Source organism: Eleginops maclovinus, chromosome 21 (genome assembly GCF_036324505.1).
Source record: "Eleginops maclovinus isolate JMC-PN-2008 ecotype Puerto Natales chromosome 21, JC_Emac_rtc_rv5, whole genome shotgun sequence".
Lineage (NCBI taxonomy): Eukaryota > Metazoa > Chordata > Actinopteri > Perciformes > Eleginopidae > Eleginops > Eleginops maclovinus.
This window is the reverse complement of record NC_086369.1, coordinates 12,286,984-12,304,928: the sequence shown is the minus strand read 5'-3', so window position 1 is coordinate 12,304,928 and position 17,945 is coordinate 12,286,984. Positions and strand designations below refer to the sequence as shown.

The following is a 17,945-nucleotide window of genomic DNA, read 5'->3' as shown; positions in this document are numbered from 1 at the left end:
ATTCTAAATACATAGGTAGAGATGACAGCATTACACAAACCAAACAGTAGAACGTTCACAATCAGAATATTCCTCCAGTATAAAGTCTGTTTAATTTTAATTACTCCAACTTAACTGTGTGAACCAGCTCTATTAAAACCTGCTCTATGAAGACGCAATTATACCAGCGTGAACAGGCATTGCATCAAGCTTGGATTGTTATTTTTCCCTAATCTACTTTATAAATTGGATTGAATCATTTTATCACATCACTCGAAAACCGGAGGTCACACTTGGCTAATTATCAAATACAGATGTAAGCCTATTTTCCAATCCCAGTGTCAAAGTTTCCTCTTCAACAAATGGGGCTGCGGATCACTCTGTAGGGCTCATTGGTAAGCAGTGCTTAAAGTGGTGTAATGAAAAGCGTTTTCGTTCCCTGTTGCTTTCTACTATGACAGGAGAATTTTTTTATCTGCCACGGAGGGAACACTGTGTTTCAGTCTGAGCACAGCACGCCTCCTAAAACAGCACAAATATACCAGATGAACTGCATGGGGGAGCAGAAAATGCACAATTTGATCTCGATAATACCATTATTTAGACACAATATTTTCCCCCAACGTACTGCATTTGAGATGTGAAGGTTAGGCGGATCTTTCCGATGTGAGGGATTAACCATGAAGGTGAGCAGTTTAGTGTACAATGAAAGAAAGCTGTTTTACCTCCTCAGTCTGCCTCTCCAAATGTAGGTGTGTTGAAGTGTACCTTCAACACATCCCCAGTAGAGCTTCTGTGTTACTATCATTTTTCTCCCTTATTTTTCTATTTTTCTTTCTCCGTTATTCTCCCCCTCTACAGTACATGGATGCCTCCTGTTAGGCACACAAGACAAACCTTTGTGATTAAAATAATGGTGTTCTTGAGTTGAGTTAAAAATGAAAACATTTTGAAATACCAAGAAAAAAATGCGGTATTGCAAATGAAGCATGACTAAGAGCAACTATGTGAGGCCATATTTTAGAAGAACCTATTCAACATTTTAATTAAATCTAAAAACCTCAACCTGCTGGTGGCTTAAGAAGAAGGATAGTGGGAATTATCAAAGCCTCTAGGCACAGTAAACAATTGTAGAATTGTTCTCATTTTTGGGAACATTCTTAGCAATGTTCTTCTTTTTTAAATAATATTGTCACGCTCTACTTCTCTCACAGTATCCAACCAGAACACGTGGATGATCCTGGTGACCAAATTACAATCTTCCATGTTTCTGTGACTCTAAAATGTATGTATTTCTAGTGAGTACTTTGAGTCAACATTCTCACTGCCTTTTTCTCTGGGGTTTTACAGATTGGCAACTAAACAAAAAGGAGCAGCAGACCATTCAAAGCCTTTAAAAAGTTGAAAAGAAAAGGAGGGTGTTGCCTGTGAGATATTGTTTTTCAACACAAAGGATGCAAACTCCCAGAGCAAAGTGTCACCCTGCTGATGATCCTTTCATCAAGACTTCTACTGACTGCCACAGCAAGCAGCAAAGCAGATCATGGCACCATACGGCTGCTTCTCCAGGAACAGAACTTCACACTAGCCTGCACCGGCATCTCATCTCCCCACTGCTGCTCCACTGATGAATTCTTTCATGAATATCTCAGGCATGAGCTATTCATGAAACTGTATGCAGGTATGTGCAGAACCCACCCGCAGGCCTTGTAAATAAAAGGCTATCAGCACTGGCTCTGAATGAGAGTCATAAAGATCCAGGAACCCTAGGTTGCTACGCTCCTCTTTAAAATAATGTGTCTTTACAGTTGCGGCAGTTTGCTGTAGCTAATAATGTATCTTGTTTGCTGATGACATCCCTTGTTTTACACAGAATGTTATACAGTATTACACAATGAAAAAGTGATTGCTTTTTTCACTTCTTTATGCCCATTGTTACATATTGACTGTTTTAATCAATCCACCTTTGTTCCTCTTTTATGTGACTGTTATTATCATCCATGCTACACACACACACACACACACACACACACACACACACACACACACACACACACACACACACACACACAGACACAGTTTTCTCAAGGAAGAATTATAGAGGCATAGGCATTGAAATCAACAATAGGTTGGTAATTAGACAGACAGACAGACAGACAGACAGACAGACAGAGACAGAACCCCTTAAAACCCTTCGGTGATGTCACATCCTTGTCGCGCCTCCTCTGCAGTCTGCTGGAACTGGGGTATTTGAATATTTCCCCCTCGCTCAAAACTTTTTCCCTCGGCACTACCTTCAGTCGGAGCACCGGGGAGCAGTGGGTGTGATGCCGGAGAACGTGTGGACCCTGTGCCGCACTCGGAGCGCTCTCTGTGTGGTTCTACAGCAGTAGAGACAGCACTAAGGTAACGGAGAGGACACGAGCTCTATGTTGTAGGACTGCACCTTGAAGAAAAGTGGCTGCCCGGAGCCGGTCACCATGCGGGTCCTGTTGAGCGTCCTGTACCCCGTGCTCTCCCTCACCATCTTCGGATTATATCCCTCTATGGTGAGTGCTTTTTTGATTAGTATTTCTTATCACTTGCTGCCACTTATTTCTGACACAGCGCGGTATTGCTTACCGGTTGTAATATAATACGGCTTGAGGAGAGCAACCCTCGCCCCGATACGTGCCAGTTTCTTTTATGGATGCCAAACTTCACTCAAAAGTCATACAATTCACTGTTCTTTTATTTTCAGTCATTTATACAAACATGTTAAGGCATTGTCCATTCAGCGTCACAAATCCTCAGCAGGTAGCACACTTCGGTGTGTGTTGATTTCACCTACGTGGACTTGTTCCCCTAATTATCACACACATAATATAATGCCTAATCGGTATGCCTGCAGCCCCCATGCACAAAGGTGGGCTAAAACACGTAATATGAATCAATTCTAAAACTTTTGGGAAAAACCAGAACTGGAAATAGGGTATTGTTACCTGTGACTAGTTGAACCCTTTTTTGTATATTTAGGTAGTGCTGTTTCATCGGAACGCACAACATTTGACTCATTAACATGCAGATTTGCACATCCCATTTCTAAGGAAAAAATGAATGGAAATATATGTATCAGTCATACAATCAGCAGAAATCAGTTGTATGTTAATTGTAGCAAACCAACATCTGGTTAAATGCTGAAACAAAATTCCTTTTGTGAAGCTATTTATTATTCACCCATTTGAGGATCCTCTTGTTTGTAAGATAAATGGATCAGCCTATAATGCAGCAAGTGCATTAAGCGAGAGAATCATTTCATCTTAAACTATTGATTGTTTTCTGTCTTCCACACCTAAAGATGCTTCCATTTGTGATGTATAGGAACAGATATCTCGGGGGGGGGGGGGGGGGGGGAAGAATCAAATACATCCATTAAAGATCCGTAGTTTTGTACAATTGGACGGCTGGAATAACAGTGAGTACAGTGGACAAGCCTGCTCAAAGTCCCTTATGATTAATTGAGAAATCTTTATGTTGCTCGGGGTCTTGAGGTGTTGAGGGTGGAGAGCTGTCCACTCTCTGGTGCTGAAGCTTCACCACACACGCTTTCTGGCTGTGCAGCAACCCACAGAAGAAAGGAAACGTTATCCATCATTCCGAATGCAGCTGTCCAAACCTTTTTCGAGCAGAGTACACTCAATGGCAGTTACTGCTTTATACAAAGGGGTGCGATCTTTGATCCTCTCCTAGTCCTGAAACGATGAGGCGATTAATCAAATAGTCCATATAGAGAAATTGACTTCATTGTTGATCAGTTTTTTGTTATCCGGTAGGAATACCAAATATCTCCAAGTTATCTCTTCCTTTGTGAGGACTTGCTGCCAGTTTTGTTTCATATGATTTCAAATGCCTGTCTTTGAGTGGTGGTTATGCGTAAACAACATTTGATGCTTTCATATGTTAAGCAATTCCGTGAAACGTTGATGATTTATGAAAATAACCGTCACAGCCCTATGCACCCCTGGTCTAGAGGTTTTTGTTATTGCCTTAACAAAGAGCTTCGGATATCCACTCTGTCATTCTCTTTCTAGTTTAGAAATATATTTTTGCAGTGCCATCCCTGGTTGCCTCAGATGACCATCATTCAGCTCAGTTCTTATCTTTCATCTATTTGATTAAATCGATGAATACACTGCTGCCATCGAGGAATATGAGATTTCTAGCACGGCCCAAAAGGCCTCTCTGCTTCAGTGTTTGAAAATGATCTGCAAAGGCAAACATGTTATGGTATTACAATAAACTGGAAATGATTAAGCTGTCACTCATAGGCTGTCAGACCTTATACACAAGGCGTTGTTCATTATAGTAAGGCGCGGAAGCCTCCAACTCTTGGCATTTACGTTCCTGTGGTGGGCTGCCTTTTTTTCTTTTCTTTTTCATCCGTTCGGTTTAGCAACTTCGAAATAATCTATTGCAAGCCAGAATTATTGTAGATAAACTAAAGCTAGGCCTACAGTAGTGGTATGGATTCGACTTTCTCTTGGTTTGGCAGATATTACCTCTGCAGTGTACACAACGGGTCCCCAAGGAGCTTTTGCGAGTAAAGGAAATATTTGCATGGTTTAGGTTTCCCTTATGGTCTGTGCCAGCCGGGTACTTACACAGTGACTGCTAACGGCACTTTGTAACTCTCATCATGATCAGAATGATGGCTGGGATTTGTGTTTTATGATTACACATTATATCCTGCACCTGGGGGACATACTGATTAAAAGAGGAAGAGTTCATAGAGTCCATGAGTCTGATGTCAGACCAAGTGTATTGGTTACTTAAAATTCACTCAGCATTTCTTCAACAAATGGCTCAAAATCTAATTTGAGATTTTGAGTTTTTAAGTAATTGATTTCATTTAAGTTTCTGGTTTTACAACATCATATCTCATTGTAACTGTTCTTTGTTCTAGTAATGCCACTTTCAGTTTTTTGTTTCAGAGTACCTCAATGTGCTCATTCAAGCTACATTTGAAAAGGTAGTAACATTAGCAGTTATGAATGGACATTTGCAACTGAAGGAGGTTTTCTAAGGAAAATGTAGAATGTTGTACATGCACCGTATGCTAAACTGATAACTTTTTGGCAGAACATTTTGCTGACTTGAAGTTATTGTGTCAAACAAATGTAATTCTTCTTTATATGTTTGCACCTTTGCACCAAAAGAATAGAAAACAGAAATAACCTGGATGTTTAGAAGCAGTTTCTCTAAGGCAATTTGTTACAACACCATCTGGATGGAGCTTTGTGTAGAAGCTTCGCCACACAAAGTCTGTAGGTGGCAGGACAGCATAGATGCGGGCACACACAATGTTGAATCCACTTGTTATTTAAATAACAGAAGGGATCATTTATGACAAACTGATCTGAAATGTGACCACATCGTTAAACGTTGGGAAAATTCTGCAGAGAAAATGTTACATCCTGCCATTGATATGATGTCCTGTTGATCATTAATCACACTCACAACATGATACTAAAAGCATGTATCATCTTGCTTTCGTAGTTATACATGATCTGCACAAACATTTGTCCGGCACAAAAGTCATATGGAAAAAAATGAGAGATGCTGTGGCCACACGCCTACAAATGCACACAGTCATTTGATTTCTCTCACAACAGTTTTCACCAAATCAAAGATGATGACTTCTGAGTATCTACAGTCTACACAAAGAAAACAAACAGCCAGCCACCAGACTGCCAGCAAAGTCATTAGTTGTGACGCTGCATGCTTCATGTTTGAAGCAGGGAGGGGGTCTTCAGAGCTGATGGACTGGAAATAAAGGAAGCCTGCTTATGATAGATTTGAATTGTTTATACCAACAGCAGGGAAAATATACTGCACTTTCAGCTTGGACTTAGTGAGATGATTGTGTGAGGTTGTAATGATGTGTCAGTTGTTAGCAATGTGGGGCAGAGCCATTTTGTGGATAATTTGATTGAGCTTGTGTATGTCAGACATGCTAATTCATCTTGTTGATTAGTAATATAACATCTGATCACTGACAGTGACATATAAGCACCAGCAATGTGCTTCTAAAGCCTCGCCCTCCTCTGTCTTTTAGTCCATTCTATTCTACAGTATCAACATAGGTTATACTAATATGTATGATTATGAAATGCTTAAAATCACTCTCTTGTAACGTGTGATGATAATCACTCTTTAAATTGACTCTCCCTTGGTTTGATTATTCCACTCCTGTGCGTCAATGCATTTCCGTGAATAATAGTCTAAGCCGTAATTACAGGAGTTGGGACATGATGTTGGAACTACCAGGGGCATAGTTACGGACCCGCGGGCCCCTGTGATTACTATAATTACAGCCCGAGCAGTCTCCATATCACAGGCGTATCACTGAATGAGAGCTGGACCTGAGAGGAATGGTAGGCATTTGTGGTCCCAATAAATGTATACTGCACTCAATCAACCAGAGAGATGGTTATGGGCTGTGCCTGTTAATTTCTAACTAGTGAATATAAAATGTAAAATAACTTATTAAGTAGCTCTAATCAGAGAGGCACACATCTGGACTGATTTTGAAGCACTAGAGCAGAGTTGAGTAAGATGTTCATGACCTAAAACTTAAAGGGAAATGTTGTGTGGATGTCCAATCAGAGTTGATGTTAAATGCAATCAATTGAAGCAATACATTTCTCAGTGTTGACCAAAGTCAGCTGAGCCTTCTGCTGCAAAATCTGATGTACTGTCTTCATCCAGCGGCGCCTTTTAACACAACAGTGATGTAGATGATGGTAAGAAGTGAGGAACTACACATTCCAGCTTGGGATTCTCCGGTTAGCCGTGGAGATGATGCTCAAAACTGTAAACATGGGTTTTGAAAAGCACTTCATTCTTATGTCAGAATATTGCACACACGCTCTTTTCTTCAATATACAAGAGGAGTTATGACCGATTTGTTATTCAGTACTATCAGACAAGATGGAAGATTCCATAAACAATTTAGCCATCCTACATCTGTGAGTTTGCATTGCGCTTTCGTACATGCTGCTTTAATTTGAGCAACATGTTGAGGCACATTCTCTTAAAGTTGCTACAAAGCATTCTAAGAAACGGATTGATCACTAACACTTACTGCTTAAATATTGCAATATCATTTCTAAGGTCTTCCTGGAGTGCACTCAACATACTAATTCAATGGAATCCAAAAGATTAAAGCAGTATTCAAATGGTTTTATCCTTGTAGATCTTATAATTGCAATTATTGCATATTATTCTGCAGATACCTAACCAGCGTGAACACATACATCCTTAAGAGATGCATAATCTTCTTCTGCACACTGCTTCAACTTCAGAATGTAGGCTGAAGTCTTCAGGACCAACATACTGGCGCCACTGCGGAGCATAATTAGGGGAAGACTCAAAGGTTGTTAAAGAGCAAGGAATAATCAGGTGAACTAACTTTGCTGCAAAAGCCTCCAGAATCTGTGGCATTAACATGCCAGGAATGTCCTTCTCCGAGATATATATAAATGTTGAGAGATTCTTGAGACTAATGAGCATACCCTTACTTTATAAACACTAACCATGAGAAGCTGCCACTGCGGGCGCCTGTTGATGACACAGATTTGATTTAAGAAATGGTTCTTATCCCGGCATATGTGTAGAACTAGATGTAATACGTCAAATTCCAATTAGAAGGCTTAAGATGAGGGTGCTAACATTTTTAGTCTTCAGTCGTAACTCACCAATCTACATTGATGTACTCTATCTTCTACCCATCGTAATTTGAGACCTCTTTAACCTGACGTTGTTTCAGCATATTGAAAATGAAGCTATGTCTGTCACAGCTGCTTGGTATTGTCCTGGACATGTGCCATTCAGTGCGTCCCGGAGATGTTTGCTTGCTTTCCTCCACTGACATTGTTTGAGGACTGTTTCCTTATCACTCTCCATTTTGCTTATGACTGACCTGACTTGTTCAGCCAGAAGACTCACTGAGGCACCCCCCAGAGAGAAAGCTTGAGGGTGAACAGGATAATGCTCTAGCTCATTCAGAGACTGTCTAGGGCTGAATTATCTATTCGATCTTTGCTTCACATCTTCAAAATGGGCAGGAAGGTGGCACACCTCTTGGAAATTAATCTGCTTTCACAGCTTTCATCAAAGTCACATCTGAGTAAAAATGTCTTCTTTTCTTGGGCTTTGTCTTTTTCAATTCCCTCAAACCCTCTCCTAGGATGCATCCTCCCTTTGTCAGTATCTTACTGCCGCCTTTTTTTCCGCCTCAGGATTATAGTTGCCAGGATTGCTGTTGCTGCTGTGTTTAGGGGGTGTTACCATTTGTCATAGCTGTCTGGAGATGTCTGCATCAGGCTGGATCAGAGCTGGCTGCACGTGCAAGTTCATCTTCTTCTCCCATTAGAGCTAAAATGTTAACTCATTTAGGCAGTATGATCATCAGTTATAGTACTGACATGCACATTCCACTTGACTTGCATCCAATACCCTGGCGGCTTTTTGTTTGGACAGGTTGATAGATGACTGAATAGATAGCATCTGTTAAGGTCTTTGTCTTGTGGCAAGCAGGAAGGCAGCATAACTGTGATATGAGATTTAGGTTTATTGGCATCACTGGTTGCCGGATTTGTTTCTATATTTACAGGGAAAAAATCACACAATACTTAATTTGAATGTGCCCTATTAAGCTTTTTGGAGTTTTCCCTTTTCTGTAGTGTTCATTGGACTCCTTTGCTTACTAAAGTAACGTAGTTAGATCACTACATAACACTCACACTATTAGCGCTCCAACACATCGTACGTGAAGGGGCGGGACTTCTCTAGGCAGTTGACAAACCACAATTGTCGGCCAGCTAACCAATCAGAGCAGACTGGACTCTGGTTTCAGACAGAGGGTGAAAAGTGGTGCTGCAGCACAGGCAGTATGAGAGAAATAAACAGCTTTTTGAACATTAAAGCATGGAGACACGTCCCAGAAAAAAATTGCATAAAAAGTCCCCTTTAAAGGTTTGTAACAGCTAAGTTCATACAGAACATGTTCTTGCACATATATCTGGCAACTGAATATTCAAGGGCCACATCAGTGCAGTGAAAAGAAATGAATTGCCCAACTGAGATAATGTGGACATAAATAACCAGAGATAGAGATAATACGTTAAGATGTTAAGGCATGTGTGACTTATGGGAGCTGAGAGTAAGCTTCATATAGTCCCCTTCCATATGTTACCCTCCAGTGACAAAACAATGATAATGGCTCTTTAGAAATAGATTAGTGTCCATTTGTTGCCTCTATGCAGCTCCAGCGGATGCTGTAGAGGGTGTTGGTTAACCCCTGCTGTTTATCCAGACTGTATTTATAACAGATTGATTTCTGCCACTGCCACCGACAATCATTTAATTGTTCACCTTCAGCTTCTCACCTGTGGTTTCCCTCTGGGGAGTTCCTCACATTGCCAGACTCATATAACAAATGGAATCAGCCATCATGAGCCTGGCAACTGGAATTAGATCAAGACTGCAAGGCTATACTCAGCAGTGTGGAGATTAGTTTTGGGTGCAGACAGTCAGTCACAGTATGGACTTGCTGTGAATCTTGGCAGTGGCTAAAACAGATTCACTTAGCACTAAACAGAATCGTTCCTCAGCGAGAGTCCAACTAGTGTTGCATGCAGAGCTTCAAAGCTCAACCAAGTATCTGCTATTAGATGATAAGTGATTTCTTCACAAAAATTAAATTTACTGTGGTGGGAAATATCCTCAAAAATGATTTGCAACTGAATAAAAACAGGACAGCATAGATCAGCACAACCCAATATTCCTCCTGCTTCAGAACTAATATGTTAAATTGCTCACGGTCATGTCTCCAATATTCATCTGAAACATCTAACCCACATCATCCATTCATTTTCAATCCCCTCATCAATCCCCCATGTCTTTCCTTCAATCACATATAAAGGTTGATGAGGACGAAGATAATGTTGTCTAGGAAGAAGTAAAAAAACATGTTGATGGCAGAATAACAAACAGAAAAGGCTGTGCTGTACGTAATGCCAGCTGCAGCTGACATGAAACAACAGTTAAATAATCAGAAAGATATCTGTAATGCATCCTCTACATTACAGGAGGACTTGAGGAAGAATATAATCCACCAAGCAGTCATTAGAGCAGTGTTTCTGGCTAGAGATGGAGCGGTCTCTTGCACATAAAGATACAAAGCTAGTTCACAGTCTGGCGAGCCCACAGCTGGTGCAGGTGCGTGCTTTCAAGTATGTAACTGTCATGTTCTTAGTTTATTTTTCAGGTGCAGTCTTAGCAGCGTAAAGGTCCTAGTACATTGCAGTGTTACCATGAATCCAACACCGGCAATAATGTGCAGTCTGCAAAATAAGTTCTAGATCACAAGGTTAACACTGTCAGACAGCTAAGCCAGATGAAGAGCCTGTTCACTGGACATTATGGTAAAAACTGATGTTATGTTGACAAAAGTGTAAGTATGTTACTGCAGAGCAAAGTCCTTGACTCTCAAACATACAGTAGTTGCATTCGACATTATGCAATTAGTTGAATTTGTAAAATCAAAGGTTTTTGTTGCAGTAGCAGCCTATTGGGGCATAGAACAGGTTATTTTGGATACAGGTCAGAAAACTGGCATGAATCTGAAATCTTGTACAATGTATTCCTCTAGAAACAACGACTTTTGTCCATGATGGTGGACAGAAGTGACAGAATGCTGTTGGGTTAATACCCAACAGCGTGACACATAGCTGATGCTGGTGCAGTTGGGATATTTAAATCAACAGGGCATTTGCACGTTTAAGCACTTATTGGAAGTTACCAGTGCAGAGCTCCTTGCTTCTTGCAGCTTGTTGAAACACATGCCCATTTGGAGCGAGCCATTTATGTGTTACATCAGCCGCAGGTGAAGATTAAAAAATAGCTATGTTTTTTTGACTGCCAGCCTGTTTTTCTGCAGTTTGGTCTAATTGTGCACATTCTTGGACAGCTGTTAGTAAGAAGTTGCAGGAGGTATTACACATCACAACAGTTTATCTCTCTTTATTTGGTTAATCGTTGTTGGAAAGGTGACAGATGCAGGGGATGCAAAAGGCTAATTCACAGTATTATCAGGTTGCCTCATAAAACTTCAATCCATAGGTCAGAGACTGACCTTGTAGGACCAAACATATAAAGTCAGGTTCATTTATTTTAGTGATTACTGGACTGTACTTAATTCATTTAATAATAGGGCCTGTTTTGATGCGAGATAAGCCTGTTGGATGTTTGATGGTTGGTTTCTCTGATAAATGTGACCTGGGTTCAGAGTATAGTGTTACGTGTTTGGTGAAACAGTCACAGATATGTTGAGGCAATTATGTGGTAATTTAACATGCCATACTCGTGATGCTGCTGTATAATTTAATCTAAATGAAAACTCTTGATTGACATAATTCATCTGGTCAGAAGTTTAGAAAGGGTTAGTGCTGATTGTTGTAGCACCAAAGGGTTCCTTTTTTGTGATACATTTTGCTGTTTTATGGTTGAATACTCCCAAAGAATATTGTCTGTTGGCAACTACGCTCCAAAAGTATTGATGGTTACAGCATATCAGCCTTCAGAAGGCTTCAGTCAAACCCTGGCCGTTGAAAACTAGTATATCAAAAAGAAAAGAACACCTGCCATGTTCAGCTGTTAGAGGTGTGTGTGTGTGTGTGTGTGTGTGTGTGTACTTTGTGAGGATGATTAATGACTACAGTTCGTCGCACAGCTCTGTGAAACCGTTGTGGCCTTGGAGTCTGCTATATAACATGGCGACAGATAGAAAATATTGAAAGTTAGCCTTCGCCTCATCAATAGCACTTTTTATAAAACACAATAGCATTAAACTAGGTAAGGCATTGTGTTCCTTTAGGGTTTTTTCACAATGAAATAGTTGATAGGGAAGGCAGTGTAATACCACAACTCTATTCTGTTGGGTATATTGATTCCAACATCCCATGCAGCCTGTATCTGCTGCCTATTTTTATTTTGCTTCTCTGGCTGTTTTCCCTTTATTGGTTCCTCAGTGCACGCTGGTGCCCTCCCTGTTTATCCTTCACCTCATCATATTATGCTTGCTGTCTTTGTTTTTCTCTGAATTGATACAAGTGCCGGCATACCTATTCTCCTTCTCTATCTCTGTCTGCCTAATTGACAGTCGTCGTCGTCGCTTTGTATTTCTTAGTCAGCACTGTCCTCTTTTCATGGATTTTTTTATGAACTGTTTTCCTACATAAACATCTCTTCAGCTCTCTTTCCAAATGTACCTCAGATCGCTCTCATATGTAACCTGGATAAAAGTGGATGACAGGGTTTATATGTAGAGTCCTTTGTGGCAAAGTACATAAATATTTATACTAATAAGAAAGAATCTTCAGGCTTGTTTGTCTGTTTTTGCTTGATTGAAGCGTCGGCTTAATCTCCATAGCTTGAGAGCGCATCACCACAGGTCCTATGAATATAAGAAAAAGTACTTTTAATTACTCAAAGTCTGCAGTTTTGCGTGCAGTGCAATGTGTACTGGCAATGAAGAATACTAGATTGAGAATGGCAAAATGTTTAATACTACCCCAATGCTCTGACAGTGGCATTGTAGTGACCTAGTAGCATAAATCAATACTTTCAGTTAAATCTGATTTTCAATTGCGTTTCAAAATGTATACATCTTTGCTAGGGATCAGCAATACCATGATTATCTCAGTAAAATAATACCTGATGTAGTAGTCTCTTCACAACAGCTCTTCAGAAACCTACAGATTTATTTCCTGAAAAATGTGGCCATATTTTATACCTTCTCTTTTACTTGCGCATCACTCTTGATGAAGTGGATTCGTCTGTGTAGCATTTCTTTGTTCCCATGAGTTGAGTTAGACAGCTTTCTGAAAAACACCCATGTCACCCAAGTTTGAACTCAATGATTATACAATGCTTAAACTAAAAAATGTATCCGATGTTCATTTGTTTGTTTGTAGACTATCGGCCCAAAGGAGGGTTGGCAGGTGTACAGCTCGGCTCAGGATGCTGATGGGCGCTGTATCTGCACCGTAGTGGCACCTGAACAGAGCCTGTGCTCCAGAGATGCCAAGAGCAGACAGCTCCGCCAGCTGCTGGAGAAGGTAAGCAGGGGGAATATTTAGCACCCCGATGCAGCGTGCACTGACACAGGCACATACACTCTCCTGTTTAATATGGGAATTAGGAAATACCAAGTTTACATGTTTATTAAAGACAGGTACGCTGCTGCTAAGCTTTACCAACTTTGTTCTTTTTTATAAAATAAGCCTGTCACACATTCAGGTACACACGCAGGCTCACAAGGGAAAACACATCAAAGTGCCTTTCAATTATTCGCTGTGAAAAGAGAGAAGCAGTGAACGGAAGGCGTCCTTAAATCACCCGCTGAGTTAATCATAAAATGTTATACTACACCGCTACATTTCCAATTTGTGAATGGTTACACTGTTAGGGGTGATTATTTGTCATTGTTCATTCTAGGTGCAGAACATGTCTCAGTCCATTGAGGTGCTGAACCTGCGGACTCAGAGGGATTTCCAATATGTCATGAAGATGGAAAACCAGATGAAGGGCCTGAGGACCAAGTTCAGACAGATCGAGGATGACAGAAAATCAATCATAGCCAGAAACTTTCAGGTAGTATTCACCATCGCTTAATCACTGCCTCATTTAATCAAATCGGAATGTGACATTCATTTCACAAAGGCTATTTACCTTGTATACAGGTTTTAAATCCTATTTCCTCTTAGAATTCTTTGGAGATCTTCAAGAAAGACGATACCGAAAGACTTAAAATCAGAGTTCCAAACTGGCACGTTGATCTGTTACTGTGTATTAATATATGGTTTCCAACTAGCTGAAAGGGAACATGCATGAAATGATGAAAGGATCCAGGATCCATGGTTGGCTTATAGATCCATTATTTGCATCCTACAGCAAAGAGAATATCAGTATGTTCTCTCATGATTAAAAGTGACTGCATATCCTGTTATATAAGCATGGATCTCTGGACCAACAATGTATATCATTTCAGACATTTCATCGGTTTAGATAACAAAAGCTCAGTGTGGCCTGAAGCACGGCTTGCTTCTCTGTCAACAAACCATGGATGTGTTTGTCCCTGACCATCGTACCTATCAACAATTTTCCACCTCTTTGTTTTCTGTTTCACTGTCACTTCTGCAGGAGCTTAAGGACAAGATGGACGAGCTAAAGCCGTTGATCCCCGTGCTGGAGCAGTACAAGATGGATGCTGCACTCATTTCCCAGTTCAAAGAGGAGATCAAGAACCTCTCGGCAGTGCTGACAGCCATTCAGGAGGAGCTCGGGGCCTTTGACTACGATGAGCTCTATCAGCGAGTCCTGCGTCTGGACACCAGGCTCCGCAGCTGTATGGGCAAGCTAAGTGAGTGTTAAACACTGCATGTTGAACTGTTCTCTATAGTTTTATTAGGAATAGTACTAACAATAGTATCCTTGTTGCATACTAACTGTAATGCTTTTCTTTGTTGTGTTGCTCCTATGTCCCAAACAAAAAGGTGTTTCCTTTAAAGAAATTGTTTTAACGACCGTGCAATCGTTTCTGTCCCTCCACAAGCTACATCACTATCAAGTACAGCAGAAATGCCGAAAAAATATCTTTAACAATAAAGCTGTACAAACACCATGACGCTTCCAGTTAAATAAAGCAGCTCACTGCCAATGCTATCTTAGTATGCACAGAGGGCACACACTCCGGTGGCACAGGCATGAAATTGGCTTGAGAAATCTAGTTAGAGACGAAAACCACCACAGCACATCTTATCGCTGCATTTCTTTATTAACAGCGTGTGGGAAATTAATGAAAATCACTGGACCTGTTACAATAAAGACATCTGGAACCCGCTTTGGGGCATGGATGACTGACCCTCTGGCATCCACCAGAAACAACAGGGTGAGTTATTAAATCAGGGGTCTGCTTTCTAAATGGCTGTGTGTACAGTACAATATCTGTGTTGGGTTTTTAGAGATGGGCCTGACTGTTTTCATGAAGGGTATTTTGATATTTATTAATAATAATTATAATAGTGTCTGAAGTGTTCTCCTCTGTATTTCTTCCAAAAAATCACATCAATTATTTAAACCAAATGTTGATCTATCAGGGGTCAACTGTTTCTCATCACCCTTCCTGTTCATCCTCTCTGCTGTAGGTTTGGTATATGGACAGTTACACCAACAGCAAGATTGTGCGTGAGTACAAGACAATGGACGACTTTGTAGCGGGGGTGGTTTCTCGAACATACAGCCTCCCATTTAAGTGGGAGGGAACCAATCATATGGTCTACAATGGATCGCTATACTACAACAAGTACCAGAGCAACATTATCGTCAAGTACAGCTTTGAGTCCGGCAGCGTGCTGGCCCAGCGAGCTTTGGAGTTCGCCGGCTTCCACAACATGTACCCATACACATGGGGGGGATACTCCGACATCGACGTCATGGCTGATGAACTGGGAATGTGGGTTGTGTACGCAACCAATCAAAATGCTGGAAATGTCGTCGTCTCCCAGATCGACCCGGACACCCTGCATGTCCTGAAGACTTGGAACACCGAATACTCAAAGAGGAATGCAGGTGAATCGTTCATGATCTGTGGGACGCTCTATATCACTAACTCTCACCTGTCGGGAGCAAAGGTTTACTACTCTTACTCTACCAAGACTTCAACATACGAATACATAGACATTCCTTTCCACAACCAGTACTTTCACATCTCCATGCTCGACTACAACGCCAAAGAGAGAGCACTGTATGCCTGGAATAACGGACATCAGGTAATATTTAATGTCACCCTCTTTCATGTCATAAAAACTGATGATGACTCTTAAACGTACCACTTTTCCAACTGAAGCACCATCATTTGGGATGCAAGGACCTCCATGTATTCTTTTGTCCAAAAATGGACTTTGGTATCTTCCCTTGCCACTCTGTGAACTCTTCTAATGTGAGGCTCTGGACTTTTGACTGAATTGAGCATGGACACCAATAACTTGATACCTTATAACCATTTTTTACACTTATCCATGGCTGCTGATTCAGCTTGAAGACCCAAGACATAGCGAATGAGGCATTATTCGCTCTGTGTTGGTTCTGCCAGCTGAAGACTCTAAAAAAGCTTTGCATGAATGTCCAAAAATTGATCTGCAGTGCTTTGCTTAATACAGCTGTGTTTCTGTTGCAAATCTGTTTTGCTTACGGTGTTTGCGTTTTTGTGTATTTAAAAAAAAAGTCTATTTAAAAGTATTTAAACCTTTGAGTCAACCTCTTCTGCATATTTGCTACCATGTTGAGGTGGCTGATTATGAAGTTAACTAGCCATTCTTTTGAAGTTTGGCCTGTAAAATATTGCTGTTATGTATGTATCTGTGGAAGAAGAATATTTGTATTTTTTATAAAAGAAAACCATAGAGGCTATCTGTGCACTTTCATTCAAATAAAAATGCTGTACATTTCATTAAAATGGTTTTGGCTGCCATGATCAGATGGAGAAACCATTTCTAGGATATTAGAGAAAGTCAGATTATACAAAAATATCTTTCCTATTCATATTTTTGACATATTTTGACAAAGATGAGTAGAGTAACTGATGATGGTGAAGACGGCACCTCTTTTTTGATGACATTTTTTTCTGTCAACATGAGGCATTGAGAGCATCCTTTGACATTTCAATCATGAAGTGGCCACGAACCCCTGAGTTTACAGCTTTCACTATCATTTCCTCCAACAGTGGTGTGTATATATTTTTTTATGGGTAAACCCTGTCACGTATATGTAATAAAACACACCTGAGGCGAACTACGTTAGCATGCTCATCATGAACAAACACTGACACACTGTTTGCGATGGGTTGTATTCTGTTCCTTTCATCAAAACAACCGCCTTTAATTCAAATAGACAATTTGATTTTTATTAATAAAGGGAACGACTGAGCTAAGAACGAAAGAGATTCAAAACAACGTCTAAAGACTAGAGGGAATGTATCACCATAGAAGCTTTATAACGATCTTTGAGGTTTGAGAGTTCATATTTTTTATCCTCTGCACGACCTCTTTGTTTCTGTGGGTGAACAATAAACCCTGTCTCTGTGATTGGGTTTTTAACAGCCCTGACTGAGGCTACATGTGTCCCTCAAATGCACCCCTGTATAAACCTGCACCGCCAACAACAACAAAAAACCTTCCCATCAGGAGATCTTTATTAAATGGCTTTAGCAGAGAGCTCGATTAGCATTGATCTTCCCGCTCTTCCTCCCCATGTACACTGCATCTGGCTGTTTCGTTTGCTGGGCACTTATTCATAGACATAGGAAAATCGGATCAATATTTGCATGTTTGACCACACACGCATCTTTATCTGTGCTCAGAAACTGTTGCAAGATAAACAGAACAGGCTGGGTAGGCTCCAGTCGTTGCTGTATCAGAGTATATCAGACCTGAAGTGGCTTTAGGCTATTGGCCTCACCTGTTATGTGTTTTTGATTGGGCTCATTCAGATTCTCTCCGAGTCCAGAGCTGAAAAACAGCTCACAGAAACAACACTGATATTTGTTATAAATGTTCTCTCTTCATTTAAATATAAAGAAATGGCACAAAGATTAATGGAGTTTTGATTGGACATGTTTTTTGTATGCATTCACCTCTTATAGGATTATCTTTCCTGTCCTTTTGCTCAGGTGATGGTGATCAGCTCTCGGCTCCGCCTTTGCACAGGTGTTACAGATAATTCCTCGTCTGCCCTCATACATAAGGAGAAAAGATGTCTTGCTCTTGTTTGCTGCATGTCTGAGCAGGCTTTGGTTTGCCCTCATTTTGAGCTTTGTTTTGTCCTCAATTTGCCTTCTTTCTTAATCGGTCGACCTGGTAGTCCTG

The 17,945-nt window shown here is 40.6% G+C and overlaps 1 protein-coding gene across 4 annotated transcripts in view; it reads left to right on the top strand.

The window, feature by feature from the left end:
• Positions 1-16,492, top strand: part of olfm3a (olfactomedin 3a) — a 28,634-nt gene extending 12,142 nt beyond the window's left edge. For 2 of the 4 annotated variants that reach the window (XM_063912784.1, XM_063912785.1), the window contains exons 2-8: positions 1,330-1,660; positions 2,280-2,528; positions 12,996-13,139; positions 13,519-13,674; positions 14,224-14,443; positions 14,865-14,971; positions 15,228-16,492. In XM_063912784.1, coding sequence (XP_063768854.1) covers positions 2,460-2,528; positions 12,996-13,139; positions 13,519-13,674; positions 14,224-14,443; positions 14,865-14,971; positions 15,228-15,905 — 1,374 coding nt within the window. In that variant the 5' untranslated portion in view covers positions 1,330-1,660; positions 2,280-2,459 and the 3' untranslated portion in view covers positions 15,906-16,492. Of the gene's footprint in view, positions 1-1,329; positions 1,661-2,275; positions 2,529-12,995; positions 13,140-13,518; positions 13,675-14,223; positions 14,444-14,864; positions 14,972-15,227 lie in introns of those variants that run through there. The other 2 variants (XM_063912787.1, XM_063912786.1) reach the window with 2 other exon arrangements.
• Positions 16,493-17,945: the final 1,453 nt, after the last annotated feature.